The sequence below is a fragment of the Melanotaenia boesemani genome, chromosome 4, assembly GCF_017639745.1.
Source record: "Melanotaenia boesemani isolate fMelBoe1 chromosome 4, fMelBoe1.pri, whole genome shotgun sequence".
NCBI classification, from domain to species: domain Eukaryota; kingdom Metazoa; phylum Chordata; class Actinopteri; order Atheriniformes; family Melanotaeniidae; genus Melanotaenia; species Melanotaenia boesemani.
The window spans coordinates 32,808,146-32,832,177 of NC_055685.1; the positions used below are offsets into that span (position 1 = coordinate 32,808,146).

General features: G+C 38.6%; 1 protein-coding gene across 1 annotated transcript in view; it reads left to right on the forward strand.

The window, feature by feature from the left end:
• Nucleotides 1–1,861: 1,861 nt before the first annotated feature.
• The window catches only part of LOC121638982 (neuronal acetylcholine receptor subunit alpha-7-like), a 52,875-nt gene continuing 30,704 nt past the window's right edge, over nt 1,862–24,032 (forward strand). The window contains exons 1-2 of the mRNA XM_041984112.1: nt 1,862–2,284; nt 15,419–15,558. Coding sequence (XP_041840046.1) covers nt 2,215–2,284; nt 15,419–15,558 — 210 coding nt within the window. The 5' untranslated portion in view covers nt 1,862–2,214. The remainder of the gene's footprint in view (nt 2,285–15,418; nt 15,559–24,032) is intronic.

A 24,032-nucleotide genomic window follows, 5' to 3' on the forward strand; every position in this document is an offset into this window, starting at 1 on the left:
GATGCTAAAAAGGCACCAAGAAAACCACAACTTCATGTCTGCTTCATTTGTCTGCCACACTGCTGAAGCTTCAATTTTTGGTTGACCTGCACTGAATCGCAAACCCTTTTTAATACTGAGATCACGCAAAATCGCTGAAAAGAAAGCATCCTTGTTGTGCTTAGTGGTTGCTTTTCTCTGCCTGTTCATGGTGGCCAAACAGAAGCAGAGCTGGTATTTAAGAATCTCTGCACAGGCATTTTTACAGTCCAACTGTCTAAATGTGAAGATCTGGATCCATCCACCAAAAACATGAAAACCTACCTGAAGTTTATCTACATTTACATTTTCTTCCCACTCCTTCTGTCCTGTTCTTTGGTTTTCTGCTTCCTCTCTTCTTTCCTGCAATGAAAGAAAGAAATATGAAAAAAAAAAAAAATATGAAAAACGATGAGTTGAAAGAAACTCTAAGTTAATACGTACTGCAGAGTGGAGGCATGAACTCATATTAAACCAATTGCAATGCTACTAAAACATTAAATGACAGCTATTAACTGCTTTAATTTATATCAGAATATCCAATGGTTACAATATTTGGTGCTTTAGTTGCTGAAAAAAGCAATTTTCTATGTAAAAGATGTGATTTGTGCTGCGGTGTGAGAGTGAATCTGGCCAGGGATGCATGTTAGTGGTAGTCTCTTCTAAGTGGGAAAACTTCCAGGTTTTCTCCAACAAAAATGAACAAATTTTTGGCTGAAACCTCTCTTACAAAACCCCTTAAATGCAGCTTGTACAAGATGTGCTTCATTTGTTACACCTCTGGTCACACTGTGAGACAGCATTTTGCTGCCTCTGTTCATTTGGTGTACAAGAACCAGAAAATGTGAATAATGGTGCATAAAAAGATGGTCTTCTTGGTGCTAATATAGGTTGATTTGTCTGTGTAAACAGCTTAAAAAGGATCAGAATTAAAAAAATTTTTTTGTAGTTTTCCCAAGATGAACACTTCTAAGTTGAATTGTGCTATACTCGGTTTTATAAATCTAGCTGCAATTTACCATTATTTTATAATGGTAAAAGACAATTTGATCAAGAATCTAACCTTAAAATTTACATCTTTTTGGGTCAAACATGTCCACTTTCCAGAAAATAATGGGACATATGGACCCAACATTCGAAAGTCTCTAGAAGTAAGGATGTTGCATAAAGCTTTAATTTGGGAAACAGCTGAAATCTGATTGACCACCTCAAGTGATGACAGTTCACTGGAGGAAGTTTAAGAAGTAAACCTTAAAGTAGTTTCTTATTTACTCATCCTTGTTTAGACATCCCTGTCCAAGTACAACTATTAATGTTATGTAAGCCTTCTAACCTAATGTTAGGCTGAAACCACATAGCAGTGCTAATTTAGCTATATCATAGCACTATATATATATATATATATATATATATATATATATATATATATATATATATATATATGGGTGGCATGGAAGGAAAAAAGTTTGAGAACCACTGCTCTTAGTCTTCTCAAGTCTTCCAACATTTCCTCCCTTGGACGCACTAATAAAGTTTTGCCTCTCTGCCACCCACGTATAAAAGTATAGCTCCACCATGTTTTCTCTCCTTTGCAAGTGCCACAGAAGAAGAGGTGAAACAAGAAAAACGCTACTTGTTTCTTTTAGGACAGATTTTGTCTGACTGAATCTTTCCATTAGAGTTGAAGATAAAGCGTACTAAATATTAAGTCAGCTATAAGAATGAAGGTTTTATTTAAGTTGAGTGGGCGGAGCGTGTCGCCCTCTGTTGGAAATGCGTTGTCAGCCACTTTGAGTCATCGCCAATGTGCGGATGAGCCCGAAATGACTGGAGGGGACAAACCTTGACGAAGTTGACAGTGTTTCGCTCTGCGGACAGGTGGCCATCATCCCGCAAATTCCCGCCAGGGATAAGTTTTAGATGTTTCACATAGAGAAACCAAACCCAAGCGCAACGGGAGGAGCGCAGAGCTGAATCCAAAGTGACTTTTGAAATGACAGTTGACCTAAACACGTGAAGACAGACGTCCTCTGTGCGCGCGTGCCTGCGTCTGCTCCAGCATCCGATAACAGAGAGGTGAGGGAGAGGGAAAGACAGAGCGAGGGAGAGCTGCACCAGCGGTCTGACAAAGCTGCTCTCCTTCCAAGTTTGACATCTCCACCAGGCTTGAGGGGGGAGTTGTGCTCTGCCGCTGCCATGGAGCATCGGATGCGCATTGGATCTGTATTGATTGAAGTTTACCTGTGGGCGACATTCTGCTATCAAGGTGGGTTACTGGTACTTTCAATCTGTCTTCAGAACACGTTTTTGAAATTATGGAAGACAGCAAAAGAGAACAAGCGCATTGGAGTTATATCTTTCATTCTTTTAGTCATTTGCATGAACAGTTGTCAGAAAATGCAGAAAAAAAAAAGATTTTTTTCTGTTTTCAGTCTGTCATCAGTGGCTTTCTTGGTTGTCTATTTTTTTGTGATGGCTGCAGGGAAAAAAACACAACATAAATAACAGGTTGCGTTTGTTTTCATGTGATAAGGTTTGGTTTAACCATTTAAAATGTCTTCTTATTTTTTAAACTTCCACCACGTGGATGAGTGTGCCATAAGTCAGTCAGTCGTTTATTAGTTGCAACATCTGGCCCGCAATAAGGAAGGTGCCCCGTAGTGCACATTCCACGAGGCCGTTGATTATAATATGCAGCTATGGACCAGTTTAATTAGTGTCTAAGGTAGATTTTGTCTTGGGATATTTAAATATGGCCAACATGCAGTATTTTTCTACTGACAGGATCATGCATTTCATATGATTTGACTTTAAAAAGGGACACAAGGTCTTCAGACATATTAACGCAAATGGACATTAATGTCAGCAGAATGTTGGGTTTTCTGCAGGAGGATAGTATTTAACAGCCTGATAAATATGTGCTCTGCTAAACAGTTAAGGTGATTTTCATGCCATATGTTAAGATGCTGATGCCCCACTGCCAGAGACAGTGCTGTCAGATGTTCTCCATGAGATCACAATAACCAAACATGTTTGAGTCTTCAAGGAATGTCTGAGGTTGACTGTGCCAAATGGGTGTCAAACTCTTTATGTGATGGATTGTAGATTGACAAATATCCTTCCTATGTGTTTTAAGGTTCCACAAAGCTTTGGTAACAGTTTGTAGGACTACACTGAGGATTTTTAAGCAGTCCTAGAAACAAAAGAGACATTTATGATTTACTTGGATGTCAAACTCCTGAAGCCTGCATTATGTCAAACGTTGCATTGAACTGATAAAAACATGTTACTATCTGAATTTGCATGTCTTTGGGCAGATTGCAAATTAGCAAGTATAAACAGGGACAATCTGAGTAGTGTCACCTCATAAAAATGGAATATACAAGAGCCTTAAAAATGTTCTTGCCCTTGCTCCTGCTCTCCAAAAATTCTGCTAAAAGTTTTTCTAGAAGTTCACATATACCCAACATAGATGTTTCAAGTGTGTGTTTGCATTTCATTTCAAGTATTTTTGTTAATGACAGTGATTAGGAATCACCCTGGATGGCAACAGTAGCAAATACAACTTTGTTAAAGCATGTGAATGAAAGCAAAGGGGTGACTTATGGGTTTGCATGAAGGGTGATGCAGACAAACATTCATGGTTGCTGATTAATTGTAAACTATTCATCACCCCCAGACATGCTGATGACTTTAAATATGCTGGGAGGTCAGTCAAGCTCGCATAACTCCTGAGAGGAAACTATTTTGCATGAAACTTTTAAACTTTTACTAAATACTGCACTGATGACTCAAACCTGCACCGACTGCTAATGTAAAAAGTTTCTGAAAGTCACAAAATATCAGTGGACTCTATCAAACATCTCACAACTCACTGCTTTGCGTTTTTGACCTGCTAATTTATTATTTGGTTCGGTCTCATTGATAAATCTGGTTTCTAAGCTGATGAGAGCTCTGATTAATCCAGTGCACGCTACATGCCCAGCATTAAACAGCAGAAAACGTGGCAGGTTGCTGAACTTAATTAATCAGTTAGCAAGTCATGAAATGCTTAAAAATCGCTTAGGGGAGAAAAGTAAAACCAAAATGTAAAGTGAGTATAACCTGCATCATGTGGGCACAAATCAGTGCAGAAGTTGCCTTCCTTCACGATTAGCATTTCTTTAGTGTATTTTGTGCATTTTGTCTGTGTTCTGCTTACACATAGCTTACAACTTGTTTTCTGTATTAATTAACCAAATAGTTTGGTTAGTGGAAATATTTATTAAAACATTTCCACAGGCCAAACCTTGTTTGATATTTTGAAGGAAAAGTAGTTGCCCTGGGGAGATTCAGCCCTCCTGTCCTGTCAGGTTTTAGACTTGTATTGATCTTTCACAGATGTTTGCAAAACAGCCACCTTATTGTGATTCAGTTTTAAAACTTGGTCAAGTCTCCTCTATGTTTAGATTGCCTGAGGCTAATCGATATTTAATCTGTCCTTGTGGTGGCATACCGTAGTCCAGGTGGGTGTTGTCATGATAACTCACTGATTTAAACTGTTGTTTTAAGGAATTCCATGATGACATCGCTGCTTAGATGCTGAATGTGCAAATCATGATAAAAAAAAAAAAAAAATCATTAGGAAGAATTTTACAACAGATAAAGTAGAATGCTATTATTTTCCTTCTTTTTTTAAAATCGGGATTGAGTTTATATCTTTAAAGAGGAAGCGCTAATGGCTGTATGACTTCCTCTGCCTCATCGGTCATCCACCCCAAACAAGCTGAAGGTTTCCCTTTCATCTCGTGTAAATAACGGCCAGATTGTCCCCAGTTTTTATTGCATTCTCTCCAGTGGCCACAGGTACAGTGTTGCGTTAGTTTTGTATTTATTGTTGGTCCTTCTGCTATTCAATTTTATCACTCTCTGTTAAACAAGCAGCCTATTGGGAAGCATTAAAAATCGACTTTCCACTCAAGTCAGTCTTTGGCCTACTGGCCTGAAGTTTCCCAGTTATTGCTGGAAGCTACAAGCTGTTAAGGGTTGCCCTTCGACTGTTGAAAGCAATATGGTGTACTCAAAGATGGGAAAAGCATACATTAAGATTTTCCTCAAGGGATTATAGTTTGCACATTTCTCTCCAACTGTTCTCTGCTGTTGTCAAACAGTTTAATACACATATCCTACAAAAAGCATTCAAATCGTATTCACACATCAAGATGGACATATTTGATACTAAACATAACAAAACAGGTTTAGAATATCTTCTGGACAAAATTAAAGTCATTATCAGTCTTGTCTTAGGCCTGAACATGCAGCATTTAAAAGATGTCCATTAATACTAGAAGGTGAAGCATCTGGAAGGATGCTGGTAGAGCTACGAAATGATGCTGTTAAACTGGACTAAGTTAGAGGAATCTATTGACAGTGTATCAGTGTCACTCTACAAAAGACAAAAAAACTCCAGATTCATGCCACGTTACTGAGAGCACAAATACCTGTGGATATCATGGTCACAAGACAAATGAAAACAAGGATTCTAAACTTCTTAAAAAGATTGTGAGTGCAGTGTGTAGTTTCAACAGTGAACAACTCATAAACTAAATAGCTTTCATGTCCACTGCTGCAGCATATCAGTAATAAAGACAAAGACTTTTTTATTCTGAATAATGCAACCAAGTTCAATGACTGAGGTAAGAATGAATTTCTAAATGGATTCTAAAAATGGAAAGATGGGAGATCATCATTGCATCGTGAAAGATATGTGGCAGCCATTTGAATATGATAGACGTCCTCAGGCTGAGTTAAACTGTTTAGATGCTTTCAGTGTATTTGTGTCAGTGAGTGCAGAGCATGTTGCTAAAAACTCTCAATAGCTGCTGCCTATTAGATGCAAGAAAAGACAGGGGTGGAAATATATTTTGACCTCAGGAAACTGGGCTGGAATGTTGAATGTCAGGGGAAGTCTCTGAGGGTAAGGTAAGTATTTTGAGAATATTGTTGTCTGTGTTAAAAATATGAGAGTAGCTGTTAGTTCCCATAACAATATTCCTCTTTGCTTCTCCAAACTATGGACTCTGACTGCTATCCATAGCAGGTGAGACACTGATTAATAAAAAGTATATTTCCAACAAATCCACTTAAAAATATATGTATCCCTTTAAATTAGAATTGAAAGGTGGGTGCAGTTTGCTTTGCACAGTGATACATTAGACAGTAAAACTTTATGACTTTCAGGTCTAAGCCGATTTAAGGCCCAAAATATTATAAGGTTTAAAAAAGCTAGAGAGGATTTACCCTCTGAGATCAACTTATGGTCTTACAAAGATAAGTATTTCCTAAGCCTATTTGATGAGATCAAGATCAAGTTTATTTATATAGCACATTTACAACAACCCCAGTTGCCTTACGATGAATGTTTGATAATCTAAAGCAACATCAGTCACTGGGTGTTATGAGTGTAAATCACAAGTTGGATTATGATGTCACTTTGATTCAATGGATATTGATTTCATGTTTGCCGATACAACAAATTCTGCTGATTCAGGATTCAGCCCAGAGAGCTCATGTCGAGGTGTCCCTGAGCAAGACACCAAACCCCTATTTGCTCCTGTTGCTTTGTGGTTGAGCGCCTTGCATGGCAGCTTTCGCCGTCAGTGTGTGAATGTGTGTGTGAATGAGTGATTGTTGCATACATGTAAAGCGCTTAGGGTAAAAGTGCTATATAAGTACAACCCATGTACCTTTTACAAAAAAGTTAGATAAAATATGTTATTCCTGGGTTCAATCAAACATTGAAGTTAAAAATCAATCTGTTGTAGGTTGCATGGTGATGTGTGGATTAGCACCATCTGCAGGTAGCATGGTTCATGGTTTGTTTGGGCTTTTCTGAGTGGAGTTTGCATGTTCTCCCCGTATATGAGGCTTCTTCCCACAGTCTGAAAATTCTCCCTAGCTGTAGGAATGTCACAACTATACATTTGCTTGGTATGATTATTGTCAGATAAATCATCACAATGAAAGGATTACAATTATTATGTGTTAATTAATTTCACATAAACCAAATAATCAAATTCCAACAACATCTCTGAAGAAGCATCAAGAGAGCGCAGACCTGTGCCAAGCCATTGCATTTTATTTATTTATTTTTTCTTTTATGCCGTTGATTGTGGGCATCCTTGTAGGCATAAAGAATCCTTTAAAAGATTCCAGGATCCAGGCAGGGATCCAGCTCACCCCCAAAATCTAATCAATTGTTCCTTATTCCTTTTTCCCTGAAAATTACATCAGAATCCGTCAGACAAACCAGCGGCACCAATTACACAACCTCCACCTTTGCAGAGGTAATATATGAACACTACATATTAACTCTGGGTTTCTGTCAGAGAAATCAGATGGAAAAGGGTACATGACCTCTACCTGGACTTGGGTGGCTTCTTTAAAAAGTACATTAAAAATGCTTTGAACTTTTCTTCTAAACCTCAGTAGAGAATTTGGAAACACAAGGAAAAAAAACTCTATGACTTCCAGATGCATTTTTTTCAGGATGAGTCTTTCCACATGGTTGTTTAAGAAATGGGAAGCTACTCATTTCATCAGTTGGGGTAAAATAAGTTGTTGCCAGCTGAAAGATAATCACCCATGCAGTAACTATCCAAGAGGAGGCTCGTACCTATTTGCTTAGTTAAATCCAGGTGGCGGTGTAGCTTGTAGTGGAACAGTGAAAATAAAGAAAGAAACAAGACTGTTTTTTTAATTAAAATGCTTTCTTCTACAGGCTACAGCGAACTGAAAAAAGACTTGTTTTTTCTCCTGCACCGAAGGTAACTTTAACTGAATGTCACTTAACTAAGCCCAACCCAAGTCGTACACAATTACAAAACTGCAAATGACAAAATAACATTTCATTTCAGTTTTTTGTTAAGTAAACATTCAATTTAACCCAGTTACTCTGCATTTACCTAAAGCTGATGGTAAACCTGCAGGTGTTGAAACAAATTAGATGTATTTTCTACTTTCATTGCATCTTTTTATGGCATGCTTTAGAGGCTGGTAGCTGTCATCCATGGTCATTTTTTTTTAAATCAAAGAAATCCTGAAAGGATGACTTAAAGAATAACTCTTCCGACTTGACACATCACACACATCTGGCATGGAACAAAAGTAAATTAACGGAAGCAGTAACGCACAGATATTGAGTAATTTTGTTTTATTCAGTGCATGAGATGCGCTGATCTGTCGAGTTCATTCATAATCTTTTCTGCAAAGTGACAGTTTTGAGGGCACTTTAAGATGAATTAACCATACTGAAATAAGTTGTGAAATCAAGTAATCATGACATCCTTACCCGGGAGTGAGTGTGAGTGGTTGTCTGTCTCTGCATTGGCCCTGTGATGGACTGGCAACCTATCCAGGTCGTAGCCAGCCTCTCAACTAATAGTGGAACAGAAGCCAACACCATCCAATTGAATCAATGTATTGTTGCACCATTATTGGTGGTGATGTCTGATTGAGGCTTTGCTGAAGCTTCGACACTAGATAAAAAATTTAAAAAAAGAAAGAAAGAAAGAAAAGGAAAGAGGTCTTGTTTGGGAAACAGCACAGAGGGTGTGTCACTGGTTATGAGTTTTTATCAACAAATACATTTTCCTAACGTGTGCAACAAAAGCAACCTGCTGCAGATAAAAACAAAAGAAAAAAATCACATGGAGAACCAGCCCAATCAGGTGGTTTCTGTGACGTCTGAAGTAGGGATGTGAATCCCCACCACTGAGGCAGATTCGATAAGCATCTCGGTACGCTGCCAGTGATACGATACATTAACAATACAGCGAAGCCCCCTGCCGATACGACGCAATACGATTCACCCCTCTTGACGATGCGATTTGATGGTTTGACTTTGTACAATGCGATTCTGTTTGATATGATTCATGATGCTAAACTATTCAACATAATACAAAGAATTCACAAGGCCACATCTGGTTTCTAAATAACAATTGTCATAATTCATAATTATTTTTTCTCTGTAAAGGATGTATTTGATACTTGATTGTTTTCTATAGCAAACTAGGGTTACAATGATTAGTCGACGTTGTCGACAGTAGTAGACAAGAAAATAAGTCGATAACAAATTTACCCGTTGACTACTGGTCGCAAAAAAATAAATAAATAAATAAATAAACAAACTACAGAGTGAGACATCGTCTTCTTTCCTACCTCTGCTGAGAGTTGCATATTCACAGTAAATTACATCTAGGAAAAATATGGTAGCAGACCAGGGAACAAAACGGTGGCAGAGGACGTCAAAAGTCTGAAATAACTTCACATTAAACTTACAAAATAAATTACATACATGTGAGATTTGTAAAGCGGACCCTGTGTACCACGGTAGTACATCTGCAATGCTAGAACATTTAAAGAGGAGGACTTACAAAACAACCTCATGCAAGACTTAAAAGCTGAAAGTGAAATAATAGCCATTTGATAATTATGAGACACGTAATCCGATTAGTCGACTTGTCGTTTTAATAGTCAATGACTAATCAACTATCAGAATAGTCATTACTTGCAGCCTTAAAGCAAACCAATAAATTTAACTTTAAAGAAGATGCAATTCAATATACTACAGAAAAAGCATTGTTTTGTTCCTAATATACTAAATCCTAAACATAAAATCTTTTTTTTTCCATTACAATTGTTTCTAATATCATTCTCTATTAATACAATACATTTATTTGGGAAATTTCTTTTTTGTCTATTATTAAAAAAGGAAAAAGAAATCTAGAAGTACAGAGCAGACCTCTGCCAAGGCATTGTCTTTTTTTTCCTTTTAATGATGAATGATTGTGGGCATTATTTTTTACACTAGAAGCTCTAATGTTAAAATGATCTCTATCTCCCCATGGCAAAGCATCCTTAAAAAGTTCCTTGATCCAGGCGGTAATCACCCCCAAAGTCTGATCACTTATTCCTTATTCAGTTTCTGACATTTCCTAAAAATTTAATCAGAATCTGCCTTTTATTTTTTAAGTTATGTTGCTAACAGACAAACCAAAGCCCCCAAATACATGATCTCTGCCAAAATTCACAAACAGACCTTTCTCATAGTGCCCTTTTACTAATAGTATTCTCTGTCCGTAATTTTACAATGTTTTACAAAACACTTATAAAACTTGGATAAGCTGAATATCTCATCATCACCTGTTGTCTCGGTTCCCTCCATGTTGCTGTTTACTAACTGCGGCTGCGCCACCCGACTCGCATCTGTTTTAATGAAAAAATGCAAAAAGATGGTGATGATGCATTCAAGGAGAGGAGATAAATTATGTAATCAATATAACCACGGGTTTTACCAAAGGGGACACTCTAAGAAAGATACGTTGCGCATTGAGCTGGCAGCAGCATCTGATGCACGCTGAAGCTACTGGTGCAGTCGTATCCCAAACGTCTGTCTCGGACCGTTGATTCAAATCGGTGAATTCCTCAATTCCTAATCTGAAACACTCAACAGCTTCAGGTGTGACTCGAGTGCTTCAGACGTAAGTGGTCACATGACCACACCACACTTCAGCTGAGTGATTCGATACATGTGATACATGTGTTGCATGTTTCAGAGGACCATCAGAAACTTAGTGTGAGCTCATCATATTGCATGGAATGAGCTTGAAAGGAAATGTAATAGGACAGATACATAAACAGAAGATTCATTTATTTGTTGAAACTATAAAAGTACTGAGCCTCACTCAATTATTGTAATGCTGGAGAGAAAAGCTTTAACAAGACTGCTGTTAGAAAAAAATAGAAGATATTCTATTTACTCATCTCTTGCGTGATATAATTTGAGTAACATGAAACATAACAGAAGGCCACAAGGGTTTTTGAAGAAATCGTGCTATTGTCTCATTCTGTCCCATAGTCCTGAGGGGGAAATGAGCAAAATGTAAATAGGGAAAATGTCACCTTTTACATTCTCCCTGTCCTCTTTTCACACCCCGTCACCCATGACTGTTTTAAGCTGTGTGCAGCTGCAGATGCAGGAGCTGATAACAAATCAGTCAGGCAAACAGTATTCTATTTTGGTTAGTGCTGACAGTTTATGGATGCTTGCATTTTAATGACATGGCCACCAAAAAGCCTCTGTCTGGGTGCTGCATTGTTAACCGTTACTCGTAGTGATGTCACAGTATCCTGATACATGGACTTCTACATCACAATGGAAAAGTGAGAGTTCAAAACACCAAACACCTATGTATAAAAAGTCCAATATTTCATCACCTGCAGCAACTAATTGAACAGGATAATTTATTCAACAGACCTGGCAGTAAATACTGCACATGCAAGGTATCCATTTTCTTTTTAAGAATGCAAAGAAGGAGTACTGACATTGCTTTGATTAGCTGTCTAAAGGACAGTATTGGCAGTAATGTTTGTGTTTCTTTGAGTCATCTTTGTCTTTATAATACTTGGAGACTCGCCACATACTAGGTGATTTCACACAGACACGGTTCTGACTCTGGCTCCATTCTCTGGTCTCAGAACCTCTGAGCTTTCTGGCGAACTGGCCTGTGTTTACACCAGTTTAACCAGACCCAAAGTGGGTGGACTTTACTAAGTGGAAGTAAAACATCTTGAAGATTTGGTCCTGGAAGTTGATGGTAAAGTTCTCACAACCCATTTTAACCTAGTTTTCCAAAATAAACAATATATTCAGATGACTGCATGAATTTCACAAGATGTTAGGATGTCAACACAAACTTATATGGATCACCTACTGAAATTTAAATAGGTTGCCAGGCAACACAACAGCACAGCGACATTCAGGTTTAATGTCAAACGAATAAATCCAGCGTTAGATTGACCTTAGTTAATCTATCTGAACTTTCATTTTCAATGGGTGGTCTGTAGTCAACCTAGCGTCTACATCTGTGGAAGGCCTAGGTGGGGAAGGCGAGTGAGGCAGGGGAGGCAGTGCTCGGCGGCTTCTTGGTGGTGGTAGTTGCAGTGGTTGCTCAGCAGTTGGAAAGATGAATATGTAACATCATGTATAGCTCCACTTTTGTCTAAGTACTTTTTACTGTTGTGGTATTCCTTCATATTCTGAAGCTGATTAATTATTTTGTCTGGTGGCTTGATTGAAGCATAATGTGCAATACGTGAACATTTACAGCTAGCATTGTTTTGGTTTCAGCTTTATTGTTGTTAACAGTATTGAAACATATATAAAAACAGCTGTCTGGTTTGTGGGTGAATCAAGCCTTTACACACTGATGATTTCATGGTTCATGATTCAGAACCACTATGTTTTGGTGCCTGTTATGAACCGACTTTTCAGGTTCTAAACAAACATTTTTCCAGTGTGAATGTGCCACCTAAGGTTCAGGAACCATCACTTGCATTGTTTCCTGCCAGTGTGAAAAGGCTAACGCTCAGTTGGTTAGGAGTTCGCTATATTTGTTTTCAACACACAGGGTATCCCTGGAGCATCTTTGTGAGATGTGCAGGGTTTCCCCAACTAGCAACATACTGTACCTGTTGTGGAGCATGTTGTAATGGCAAAGTAACAACATAGAAAAAATGTCAGCCTTCCATGGTTTAATTCATGTTATTCTGTATCTTATTTAAAAAAACAAACCAGGTTGTTTTCCCAAACTAAACCAAGTATCTTCAGTTCCTCGTGCATCAGAAAAAGACAATAAAAGGATACCCTGTACATTCAAACCTGAAGCTGGAGGGTCTTGACCAATTGAGATTATGTGACAAGTTTTGCACGTTAAAAAATGTTTTTAAAATGGCCTGTGTTATTAAAAATAAAAAAATAACAATAATAAATAGATGTTATACGTCCTCAACATTGACTCTAAGTCAGAAATAATTCGTATTAACCCTATGGCTCAAGCTGAAACAACAATAATAATCTTTTCTTTAGTGTGGAAGCCTTTTCAGATAATTTTTAAAAAGGATAGCACAGGTGTTAGTTTTGACTGAATTGTTCTGTGTTTCTTCTAGAGTTGACTAGTGAAATAAACTCTAGTGGCGTAAAATCTAAAAACATTTGTTAACAGCAGAAACCACCATTAATATAATGATTTACTTCACAGACAAATAACACAATAACTCCAAACAGAAAAAAGGGTAATCTACAATGGGGTAACCAAGAGGAAAGAAAACAAGGCTGTGAAGAAACACAGGGGTTAAAAAAAGATGAACAGGCAACTAACAAAGAGGCAAAGCTATTTATAGATTTTTATGTGGCCTGTGAAATTGTTATGTTTTGATAATAGCCTTTTTGTGACTCACACCCAGACATTTATGTCTTTAAAATGATCAGTCTCTACATGCTTTAAAACTATGTTTCTTTTTAGTTTAGATCATGTGAACAGCGGTGACATGTATGTATTATCTACAGTACATATCTTAATATCTAAGAAAGTTTCATGAGATGTTTGCATTGCTTTCTCCATAGCTGCAAGGTACATGCAATTTTCTACAGGAAAACAAACTATATCCACTGTCAGATTGGAGTGTTTGGTGTGGTTCAATATGAAATGCTAGAGTACAAACAGAAATGTATACATGCCGTCTTTATTAGAACTACCGGAAACACCGTTAAACCATGACAAAAAAGGAACGATTTTAATATTTCTTCCACTGTGTACCAACAATATTATGTATATGGTATGATGCCCGCCACTCAGAAAAGTGTATTTTTCGCAGTGTCCCTCTAACATTACTGTCTGCTGTTCAAACTGTCTTTTCTTGGCTTGCTTCACTCTAATGCTTCTCAATACTTTGCTGACTGTCACTCACACCCATTATGCAGATTCCCTTTCATACCCAGATTCCGGGTTACCCATTTGACAGTTGCCAACACCCTGACACACAGATGCACAGCGAGCTGTCTTTGTTTATTTTCGCTTCATTAGCTGATAAGCCATCCGTTCTGTCATTGTGGCTACACGGATAGCTAGGCTGTCACTTGATAATTGCTGGAATATGTTAAGACAACAGCTAATTTGGATAAGGGTCAGTTGGGAGATGATAGCTGAGACCTTTTCGGTTGTGGCTGATGTGAGACACTAAGGGATGAGGGAGTCGGAAACTCAAATGAATCTTCTGTTTCCCAAAGTCAGAGGCGAGCTGCAAATTATGGGGAGAGGGCAAATCTGTTGTATTTGACATTGAATGGTTTCTAATTATGTTGGATGATTTATGATATGATTCTGTTTCAAGAAAGACACAATCCTCCTGACAAACCTGTTGCTGCTATAAAGCTGTATCAGCCTGCCCGGTAGTGTGGTGGTAGTGGTCAGACACAACTTTAAATTGACATATTTTATTTTGTGCTACATGACAACATCTCTGTTGAAGCATCTCTACAGAACTTCTGGGATGTTTTGTTCGGCATCTGTGGATCTGAATTATTCTGCTGCATCGCCTTGATGGTTTTACTGTGGTTTGCAGATTTTTGAGGCAGGGCCAATTCATGAAGCTCCTGAAGCTGTTTCAGCTGAATTTTTTGCAGTGTGGTGACATGCAGCGATCTGCTGGGGGAGGGTGTAAGAGTCTAGAGATCCTGATGCAGTGGAGGGTGTCTTTCATCTAGAACATTTATTTTGGAGGCCTACAGTATATACAAATAACACATGCATTAATGCCAGAGCCCTAAGTTTCCTGTCAAAACATTGCATCCTAACAAAGTAAAAAATACAATTTACTTAAACTGCCAGTGGTCTTTATGTTGTGGTTGATCAGTTAATGTCACATTAATCAGCTTCCATTGAATGCTCTTCAGAGAGATTCTCCTAACAGTCAGTCAGAATCTTTTTTATTACATTATACACCAACAGCTGTATTGGTAAGAGAGAAACAATGCCAGGAGCATGGTGCCAACAAGAATATATGCTCCTTTATGAATGACTAGGTTTGTTTTTACACGAGGGACTGCAGTGTAATGTTCATTTCTGCTAAAGATGGATTTATATTTTAGTGTAAACCTCCTGAAGAGGCCTACTGAATATAAAAGAAACTAAACGATAACACAGTCAACAAATTAAAGCAAGTTAAAAATGCTGTAATTGCATTCGGTATATTCTGTTTGAATTTGGAGCACTGTGAACAACCATGCAACAATAACACAAATCAGATCGCAAGTAACAAAATTAAAAATTAGTTTATTTTATTAAATTATGGGGTGACAACAGAATCTATTTCTGTCAGTCTCCTCTAGTATTGCTTGATTTCTACCACAGACTTCCTCCTGTTTCTCCTTCTGCATTGACTGCTGGTTCTCTATTTTGTAGTATTTTCATCTCCCTGCTTTGCTAGACTCAAAATCATTTCTGTTGTCATCCATCCCTCTCTTTGTCCCATGTCTTCCTTCCCACATTTCCTTTTGTAACTGTTTATCTACTTCTTGCAGGATGTCATGGTGGTGTGTACCAGAGGAAGCTGTACCACGACCTGATGGTAAACTACAGTAAACTTGAGAGACCAGTCCAAAACGACTCTGCACCCATTGTGGTGGAACTTGGACTGACTCTGCTACAGATAATTGATGTGGTGAGTTCCTTTATTTATAACATATGGTTAAAAAAAAAGTCATTTAGAAAGGTTGTGTATAAAATTTGTTGTAGAAGGGAATGCAAAATGTCCATTTTTAAATATGTTGAGTTGAAAGCTATTTTTAAAACTCTTTGCACGTTGTCAGTGACTGTAAAACATAGTAATGCACATACTGTACCTTGTGACTTTTGCATTTTATCTTGAGCTTAAAATTGATCATCAAAAGAGAATATTTGTCTATAAAAGTGTTGTGTTGAGATACGGCCTCTCACTTCCTCTCTTTTGCTTTTCTCTCAGCTTTTCTTTACTTCTCACTTCCACCCTGATCACACTTACTTTCATGTCACTTTTAAAGGTATGAAACCCTGCTGCTGAAAAGGAGAGCCACATGTAAAATTAAAACATCATTGATTTTAAATTGTGAAAATACAAAATATCAAGCACTGAAACTTAATATGTCAGATTATTCACAACTACAACTGTAGTATATGAAGAAAATAAACATGTAATAACAGCACCCAGGTATGACCTTGTATGGGTCATAGTTTGTCTTTAAACTTGTCTTCTCCAGATAAGATGGTTCTGCTAAGAGTAAGATGTTTTCAGGTTTTTGACCTCTTGTGCCAAGAATAAAATCTGTTATAAATTAAAGATGATACTGTGGACACGTAGCCCAACTGAATGCCAACAAACTCAAAAGGAGAACGATTTCAGAGCCAATCAGAGTGGCTACAATTTTGCAAAGACCTCTATTTATAAAATCTCTGAGTATTACAATTATGTCTGTTCCAGCTGAATGTGGGCTCACCTGTTCCTTTTCATTCATCTTGAAATCCCACATTAAAGAGAAAACTTTCATTGGAAACATCAACTTTTATCCGTGTCCTACATTTTACACCCACAAACACGTACAACAACCCTGTTAAGCTCAAAGTGGTAAAAATTTCCTTGTTCTCTGTCATTGTTCATTCTTTTTTATGTCAAGCTTAAAGGCATAAAATCAACACATCTACGGTATGGATGGATACTCTGTCAATCTTTATGTTTTATTCCTTTATTGTTTAGCCCGTGCTTTGTTATGTCTTTCCTGACGTTCTTACAACCTTACACAGAGCAACACATACAGTAACCCCCTGCCTGTTAGCCCCACCACATAGCTGGAGCGCTCAACCAAATAACCAAATCCGACACCCCGTCACATCCCTGAGCCAGCCCTGTCATAAGACGTGTACGTCTTCCCGTGGCAACACTATGCTGGTATGAGCCATATGCTGAACTGTAACAGAGGCTTCTCATTGCACTATTATGTCTTGTTTCCTACAGCATAAAAGGTATTTTACTGGGTTGAAATAGCATTAAAATGATAAATAATCAAGGGACAAGGCTGTCTCTGGAGAGAAAATATGGCACTTTTTAAATTAAAATAGATATGACATTTAAAAGTTACATAGGATAAATCTGTTTTAAGATATTGTCATAGATCCACTTGTAGACTCTGATTTGCTGTGCTTCCAGTCTATCTATTGTTGTTAACCACACTCTCTGCCAGCACAATTCATAATGGATAAGCTGGCAAAACCAGATAAATGAATGCTTACTGGGCAGTTGTAAATAATGTAAAGCTGGCCATGCTTGCGTGTGTATGTGTGGGTAATGCGGCTTTTGATTCTTCCATCTGCTCCTGGGTAACTCTTTAACCGTGGAACTGGGGCAGGTTGATGCCCACAGACGGAGTTCAACACCATGAATAATGTCAGAAACACAAACAGACGAGCACAGGCTTGGTCACCACATCCTGTAATAACACAACTAGAATGGTTTGTGCAAAAATGTTACTGCAAATAGAAGTCAAGTACATGTACTAAAGGACTGTACTTTGCCTTTGCTTTTAGGTAATGTAAGGTATGCTGCACTTTTTACTTCGCAGTTTTCCTCCGTTCTTAATTTACTGATTAATTTTAGTGAATATACTTTAGTGCTAATGAGAGATAGACAAAAGCTCTACTTCTATTCTGACATTTGTTGAGAAGGTACAAATTACAAAAACTTTAACTTTATCACAGCAGCAAACATTTAAGTTCCACTACTAAACTCTCACATGGTGCCCTCTAATGAAAGCTACTTCAGCATCCATCCTGCATCCTACCTGTACTCTGAGCTCTGACCAGACAGTAAAAGTCAGTCCAATATTGATTCTAGTCTTCTATAGCTTGCTCAGTCACTTTCTTTCCTTTCCTTCCTCTGTTAATGACCTATTGGGTTTTTCTTAATCAGCCATGTTGTGAATCTAAAGCACCAATATTTTAATATCCTGTTGTATGTATTGTTGTATAGCAAAATACAACTGTAATGTGATGCCCTGGGCTGGAAAAGAAGTTGCAAAGTGCAGTTTATCAGCCTTGGGACCCTGCAGGAAAACGGTGGTCCCAGATATGTAGTTAAATGAATGACAGTATCCCATCAAAACAAATCAGATGCACGGAGTTTTAAGGTAGAAAAGTTATGTTGTGTTGCTTAAGTGAAGTTAAAACAGTGTGATGCCTTTCTTATCACTCTTCCTCTCTGCACTTTGTAATGCCTGCCTGTTAGTTCTGTGTTTTAGCAGCTTGTTAGGCTATGCCTACTCCAGGTACTTTACCACACATGGTGCGCTGAAGCGTCAGCCATTGTGTCAGCCCACGTCGGGTTAAGACCACAAAGGGTAAAGACCTGCGATTCTACCTGTGCAAGTCCACCAAGCAAGGGCACAAGCTGAAACCTCCTCACAACTAAAGCAACACACAATGTGCTTCAAACTCATCCCTGTCAGACATGGGTACAGACCAAGATGTGTCACCCATAGACACCGCAATCCGCAAAACCTGTCATTTTCAATGCCATGCACGTCTGCCACATTCTCTGTTACCTTCAGTCTCTGGAACTGGCAGTCCGCAGTGAACAAAACAGAATATATCAGTTCATTGATAAATCTCACAGACATTCAGGTCCTAGCCCTGACTGAGACCTGGATCCGTCCAGAAAACACAGCTACACCAGCTGCCCTTTCTGTCAATGCAGAATTTACTCAAACACCTCGCTCAGCTGGACGAGGAGGTGGAACGGGCATTCTTATTTCTAAAAAGTGGAACTTTACCTCTCTCCGTCCTATGGAAAACTTCTCATCACTTGAGTATCACGCAGTAAAGGTCTCTACACCCATCACTGCATACATTCTGGTCATTTACCGGCAATATAATGGCATTATAGATGAGTTTGTCTCTGAAATGGACATGATTCTCTCTGACATTTCTGATGATGGCACACCACTAATTGTCATGGGAGACATGAGGATTCACATTGGCAAAGCACAGGCAACTGACTTTCTGGCTCTCATCCACTCTTTCAATCTCAAACTGGTACAGACTCCTCCAACACACAAAGCTGGCAATACTCTGGACTTGGCACTGACAGGAAGATCCTTCAAAGTATCTTGGCAAGGGGGCGTGTCCAGATCACATAGGCTGACAACAGGGGTGCCTCAGGGCTCGGTGCTTGTCCCTCTTCTCTTTTCACTATACACCTCCTCACTTGGTGCAGTCATAAACTCTCATGGTTTCTCCTACCACTGCTATGCAGATGACACTCAGCTTTTCCTTTCTTTCCCACCTGATGACACAACCATCTCAATGCGAATATCAGCATGCCTTGCTGATATCTCCGCATGGATGAAGGATCGCCACCTTCAGCTAAATCTGTCCAAGACCAAGCTTATTGTCTTTCCAGCCAATCCTTCCTTACTGCCACAGATAAGCGTGCAGCTTGACTTCATCACGCTTGTACCTACGTCTTCTACCAGGAATCTTGGTGTCATGGTAGACAACCAGCTGACCTTTAAGGACCATGTTGCCTCAGTTGCTCGATCTTCCAGATTTGCTCTCTACAACATTAGGAGGATCAGACCCTACCTGACTGAACACACGGCCCAGCTCCTGGTCCAGGCTCTGGTCATTTCACGCATTGACTACTGCAACTCCTTACTGGCTGACCTGCCCGCATGCTCAATTAAACCTCTGCAAATGATCCAGAATGCAGCAGCACGTCTGGTCTTCCACCAGCCCAAAAGAGCTCATATCACTCCGCTGCTAATCGCTCTCCACTGGCTTCCAGTTGCAGCACGCATCAAATTCAAAGCTCTGCTTCTGGCTTACAAAACAATAACCCAAACAGCTCCGGTTTACCTCCACTCCTTAATCCAGTGCTACACTCCCTCTCGACAGTTACGCTCTGCCAGCGAAAAACGCCTAGTGCTCCCACCACAACGCGGCACAAAATCAGTAGCTAGACTCCTCTGTTGTTCCCCGGTGGTGAAACAATCTACCAAACTCCGTCATATCTGCAGAATCCTCATCTACTTTTAAAAGCAAGCTAAAAACTCAGTTGTTTAAGGAGCATTTCCGCACTTAGCTTAACTCTTCTACTCAGAATGAGCTAGAAAGTTTTGTCCAGCTCTTCAGCCAAGTACTGAATAAGCTGTGTGCACTTATGCCCATGATGATATTGTGTGATGAAATCATGCACTTATGCCCAAGTTGATATTGTTTGATGAATTTGGGATCTTGTATTTAAACAAAATGACTTACAAAAAAAAAAAAAAAAAAAAAAAGAATATGCACTATCTCTAGCACTACACTCACAGCAGTCTGACTACTACTTAATTATGATGTCCCATCTTGTTTGAATTCTTGCTTGTGTTGTTCTAATCTAATCTAGTCTAATCTAGATGTCATGTGATGTGTAAATTTCTTCAATTGTCTAAAACCCAGTTTATGCTTGTGAATTGTAAGGTGGTAGCATAGTTCTAGGCTGTTGTTTTCTGTCAGGCAGAGTTTATATAGAGACGGCATTTCAGAAATAACAGGGCATGAATAGAAACATGTTAAACTTTAACCATTTCTGCAACTGTTTGAAACGTGTTGAAACTATAAACATAACTTCTTACCCTCACCATGTATGTTTTTACTACTATGCTCTGACCTTAGCTATTTGTGGGTGAGAAAGATGTATAAAAGTAGATAATTGTGAATAGGATGGAAGTAGAAGTATTGTGAAGGACATTGTGAAGGATGAGTCTCCAACCAGCAATGTTTTGCACAATCATTTAATTTAAACTAACAAAAGGTCACTGGATTGATCTTTGGCTCTGCAATATAGGCAGATAAAAAATATAGAAATTGTAGGAGAGAGACTCAATGTGACATTCAACAATAGTATACAAATTAGGAGAGGTGCCCGTTGCATCATCAGTCTGCCATTGGATTCAGCTCTTTGCAGCACAATTAAGATATGGTTCATGATCACTGAACTGAACAAAGCTTCAAAGTAAACGATCTGAATAATTCCTCCAATACTGCCAAGGTCACATATATACACACTATTCAGCCATAACATTATGACTAACTTCCTTATATTGAGTAGGTTCTCTCCATCTGACTGACCGGTGAGGATGTAGACAGAAAACATCAGACGTAAGCCCAGAGTGTCTGATCCAGAACATTACTAGTTGATTATTTGGGCCATGTGGGTTGTTGGGTAGTGTTTTAGCAGATTAAGCTTTCCCAGAGATGCTATCAGATCCCATCTGATTGGTATATTGGGGGTTTGGAGGCTGGGTTCAGGCACATACCCTAGATAGAAATAAAAAGAGTCCCTTATTTCTATTAAAGGTCCTATTTCTGTAGTTTTCCTGCTGAACGCCATGCTGTATCCACTCATAAAACACTCATTTAGCAGAATTTGTCCACATCCATTTAACCATTAAAACAGCAAAGGATCAATGGGGGATTCTGTGATATGATTTATTTTCTATTTGTCTGTGTTGTATCTTTACAACAATGCTGGATTAAATAAATAAAAAAAGTGATTCTGTTGTTCTCTGATGGGGATAAAATTGAATTAATTCCACCAGTGAGAAGTCTTTTCAGGAGCAATCTATAAAATGATTTATATTAAAGCATCAATTCATATACAGTTTTTTATGGAAACACATTGTTGACCTTGGCCATGTGACATTTGATGTCTTGTAATAAAATGTAGATAAGGAGCTTTCACTGAATGCAAGTGTCTATCACTCCCTTGTCAACCTGTCTAACACCAATCACTGCAGATTTATGAGGCGATTACAGTGTTTATAACTGGGGTGAGTGGGCTAAAACTGCCCTTTGCAGCTGAGTGAAATCCTACAGACTACAACAAAAGAGGTCAGGCACAAAATAGAATAAAAATACAGCAACTCCAAAGCCAAATCTCCACAGCTGAACACTAGATCACACAGTGAAAGGAGGCAGGAAAATGTTGCATTGTATACCCACAATAGCAGGAGGCTCAATTTCAATAGCAGAGAGGAAGCCTGTTTAAAAGAGGTGCATATCAGAAAGGACAGGTGAAGATAAGATTGGATGGAGTTTGGGAGGAGGGAAGGAGACAGAGGATAGGGAGGGGGGAAGCCAGTGTGTGAGAATTGATTTCAACAAGTGTGCTGCTTTGCTTGTCATTGATCACTCAAAATTAAACCATATGTGGAAGCAAGTTACACATCCTAATGGTGATGGTTTAAAATGTTTTGTTTCTTTCAAATGTTAATAGAACATGTTTTAGTGTTTGTGCATCCAGCTTCTGCTCTTACAGTATTTGAATGATTATTTGGATTCTTACAGCATTAATTACCAATGATAAAATTTATACTTTTAAAAAAAATTTTAATTTTGCAATGGGGTACTTTTCTAGAAGTTGGTAAGTGAATATGCAAATACAGAGTAGCCCCTTTATTCCAAATGTGTGTCATAAAACGGACATTAAACTATGTAGCTGACCAAGGCCTGTGATGAAGTGGCAACCTGTTAAGGGTGTACTATATGCCTCTCGCTTAGTAGCCACTAGCAAAGGCTCTAGCCCCCAAACCCTTTGCTTTGTCAGGGGGCACCAAAGCGTACAAAATCAGACAAAGTTCAGTATTTTGCCTTTAGAGAATCACTTTTTTCTCAGACTTTTCTTACTAATACGCCCCCTAACGACAGCTAACTCAGCATCCATCTTGCATCCTACCTGCATTTTGAGCTCTCTCCAGACAGTAAGTCAGTCCAATGCTGAGTCTTGTCATATCTCTTGCTCTGACCTTTCTCTCTTTCTTTTCTTCTCTGCTTCCAATAATAGCTTAATTCGTTTCTATGATAAAGTAGCAATGGTCTGCTTACAAAATGGCCAGTGTGTTAATTTCCAGTTGCTAGCGCATGACATGGTACGTAAAGCGAAACTCAGATGACTCGGCGCCACGGAAGCAAAAGTTATGAAATGTGGTTTCTCAGTCTCACAACGCTGCTGGGTAACACTGGCTCCAGGAATGCACGTAATAAATGTTTCTGTGCCATCAAAATGAGTCAGAAGCACATGATTTTAAGGTCAGAAATTTAGATAGTGCTGCTTTAAAGCAGTGGTTCCCAGCCTGGGGTCCCCCAATAAGCACAGGGGGTCCCTGAGGCTTTGACCATTCAGAGCTGGTGTGATTTAAATTTAGGCCACGTCCACACAGAGATGAGCAGAGGTGTATTGGCTTTGGTTTTTGGGAACCTGAAAACACTAACTTTACACCATTTTATTAATGAGATGTCTGAGAAATGTCACAGTACATATGATTTGTCCTTATTTTAAGTAAAAACAGAGAAAAACGTTGGTTTTGTCATGGTAAAAGAAGTGAACCAGAATGAATCATTTATGGTGAGAAGCTTGCTAATGAAAGCATAAAACCAAGGATGGTTTCAACACAGGGTGGACAGGGGTCTACAGCTTTTTGGTAGATGCATGAAGGGTGTCCTCAGGGAAACCAGTTGGGAATCACTGTTTTAACAATTGCCTTTTCTTATGAATGATTTTTTTTCCAGTGCACCCCATAGGGGTCAGCTGGTATGATATAAATAAGTCATTGTGAATTGAATAAAAATATATATCTGACCTTTTCACATCTATGGGTATTCCTTAGTGACTGTTTCATGGCATGAGGAACCCTGAGAGTCCAGAGAGACCAAGAAGGATAAAACAAGAAGAAAAAGAGACTGTGTGATAAGAACAGTAGGCGTGATTTTTTGTCTGAAAGAAAGAGAGAAACAAAGGGAATAACATGGGCTCAATAAAAGGCCATTAAGATTTTGCATCTCAAAATGAGCGTTTGCAAATAATTTTAGAGTCCAAATCAAGTTTTGTCAGCCTGCAAAAAAAAGGAAAAAAAAGAAAAAAAATCTGCACAAGAAATTCAGATTTGTGAATGTGTAGAAAATTATTTGCATGGTTGTAACAAAGATTTGTATTTATTAAGTAAAATAGAAGTGCTTTTACTCCCCTTTAAGGCCTGCAGCGGTGCGCAAAGACAGGAAGCCGTCTGCTTTCTGATAAGGAGCTTTATGTATGATGAAGTGTAAAGACAGAGCCAAAAATCTGCATCT